General features: G+C 50.4%; 1 protein-coding gene across 2 annotated transcripts in view; it reads left to right on the plus strand.

The window, feature by feature from the left end:
* The window catches only part of LOC139531620 (uncharacterized), a 5,990-nt gene extending 3,536 nt beyond the window's left edge, over positions 1–2,454 (plus strand). For both annotated transcript variants that reach the window (XM_071328235.1, XM_071328236.1), the window contains exons 5-8: positions 1–68; positions 145–316; positions 584–832; positions 919–2,454. The exon at positions 1–68 is cut by the window's left edge and continues 159 nt beyond it. In XM_071328235.1, coding sequence (XP_071184336.1) covers positions 1–68; positions 145–316; positions 584–832; positions 919–2,010 — 1,581 coding nt within the window. In that variant the 3' untranslated portion in view covers positions 2,011–2,454. The remainder of the gene's footprint in view (positions 69–144; positions 317–583; positions 833–918) is intronic.
* Positions 2,455–2,745: the final 291 nt, after the last annotated feature.

The following is a 2,745-nucleotide window of genomic DNA, read 5'->3' on the forward strand; positions in this document are numbered from 1 at the left end:
CCCAAACCTGAACCCAAGACCCCTCCCAAGCCCGTCCCCGCCCCTGTCAAGGCCTGTGACCCCTACAGGTCAGTCATGTTAATTTATGTCTGTGTTATATAATTTTATGCTCATGAATTGATTGTAATCTAATCTCCTGTGTAGGGACCCGTATTGTCTCTATGCCGCCCTGGCACGAGCCAAGAGCCAGCCCCCACCTTCCCCCGCTCCGGTCAAGGCCCCAGCCCCCCTGTATGCACGCTCCCCTGTGGCCGTTAAAGACCCTCATTCTGGGCACTACTACTACTCCCCTGCCGTGCAGTCCTTCCTCTCCAAGGTACAGTATTACTACACTATTACTACTACTACTCCCCTGCCGTGCAGTGCTTTCTCTTCAAGGTACAGTATTACTACACTATTACTACTACTACTGCACTGCTACTACAGTATTACTACTACTACTGCACTGCTACTACAGTATTACTACACTATTACTACTACTACTACATTATTACTACACTATTACTACTACTACAGTATTACTACACTACTACTACTACTGCTGTAAATTAACGTAGTCATGATTGTTTTTATTCCCGTCCAGGAGCAGAAGTCGGAGCTGCTGCGTATCTGTTCAGCGGAGGACGTGGAGTGTCTCCAGTTTCACCTGAGAGCTGCTTTCGGCCACAAGCCCTCCGCTGGGCCCCTGCCCTCCTACGCCCACCTGGGCTGTGACCCGAAAGACCCCTCTTGTAAACCCCAGCTGGTCCAGAAAGGCCCCTCCGGCCTCTTCCTCCGTTACCCCAACTGTGACCCCAGAGACCCTCGCTGCGCCTACGCTGCATCCCTACAGGTAAGATCATCATCATTATATTATTATTATTTTAGCTATTATCATTTTATTATCATGATCATGACCTTCCGTCCTTCCGTCCCCAGGCACACCGTGCCCCCGCCCCCTACACCCCGACGGGTCCTGGTTCCTGCAACCCTCTGTTTGAGGATGGCTGTAACCCTCTCACCGCCACAAAGTTTGCCACGGCACCGGAGAAGTTCAAGGAGGAACACAAAGACGATCCCGCCGCAATGCGCGCCGCGGCCCCAGCCCCTGAGCAACGCAGTGACCCATTCACTATGTACAGGGATGCTTATGCTAACGCTAATGCTAACCGCCAAGCCAATGCTCCCAGCGCTCCATATAGTGACCCATATGCCATGTACCGCCAAGCCAGTGCTACCAGCGCTCCAGCTAGCGACCCATATGCCATGTACCGCCAAGCTATTGCTAACGCTCAAGCTAACGACCCAAACGGCATGTACAAACAAGCTAATGCTAACACTAATACTAACGATCCATTTGCAATGTTTCGTGAAGCCGCAACCTCCATGCACAGACGTACTCACCCCTCCCCCCAGGGGCAGGCCCCCGTCCCACCTCCCCGCTATGAGGAAGCCCCCAAGGAGGATCGCCACCCGTTGGGCCCCCGAGGAAAGACCAAGGAGGGCTACGAATGCTACATTGGCTATGACCAGGAGTGCTACCCAATAACCCGCACAGAGCCGCGTTCCGGTGCCCACCGTAACACCGCCTACCCCGCCGAGCCCTACGAGCCACATCTCAACGCTGATGGATCACGGAACGGAGTCATGGAGCCTTCCGACCCCGACTGTGACCCGGAGTATGACACTAACTGCCGCCTGCGCCGTTACCAAACCCAGGAGGAGCTGCTGCCATACGCCAATGCCCAGGCTGAACACCATGGGGGGCCAGAGGCAGAGCCCAGCCAGGACCACAGTTACAGCCAGGGGGAGCCAGAGAGAGACAGCGAGGCAGAGTCAGAGCCATACCAGAGTGGCCAGGAGGAGACCTACGGGGCTTATCCCCCTCCCTCGCAGGGGCTGTCGTACGGGTCCTACCCCACACCCCAGCGGGGAATGCCCAGCTTCCAAGACATGCTGAGAGGATACGGAGACCAGTACCCTGAACAGGACGACCACAGAGCATACGCTGCTGACTACAGCAAAAAATAAGTAAACACACACACACACTGCATACATGAAGACACACTACATATGCCATAAAGACTACAACAACAAAAACGAACCAACACACCAGCTAAAATGGGAGCAGATGACATGGGACACTATTTAATACAAAATAATAATAGAAGACTGAAGTCTGACACACACATATGTCATGTACGCACGCGCGAACCGGCACGCACACACGCAGTAAAGTGAGTTTCTCTCCACTAGATGTTTTTAGATGTTTTATCTGGCAGTTTGTTAGCTTTTATTGATTGATTGACAATAATTGACAATTGATTGATCCCCTCCTTATTTAATAAATTCTCGCAGCTTCGCTTCTGTAGCTACAAAACCTCACATGCTTTTTGTGTTTGTTTTGTTCATGATGTATTATGTAAAGTTTTTTTCCCACTTTGAATGTTTTAAATAAAAGCTTTGAAAAACGTGTATTTTACTCTTTATGTCCATGTTCTCGACCCCTATTGGCCATCCATGGTAATATTCTCTACTGACCCCTATAGGCCAACAGTGGTAATATTATCTATTGACCCCTATAGGCCAACAGTGGTAATATTATCTATTGACCCCTATAGGCCAACAGTAGTTATATTATCTATTGACCCCTATAGGCCAACAGTGGTAATATTATCTATTGACCCCTACAGCAGTAATATTATGTATTGACCCCTACAGCCCAACAGTGGTAATATTATCTATTGACCCCTATAGGCCAACAGT

The sequence above is a fragment of the Salvelinus alpinus genome, chromosome 10, assembly GCF_045679555.1.
Source record: "Salvelinus alpinus chromosome 10, SLU_Salpinus.1, whole genome shotgun sequence".
Taxonomy (NCBI): Eukaryota; Metazoa; Chordata; class Actinopteri; order Salmoniformes; family Salmonidae; genus Salvelinus; species Salvelinus alpinus.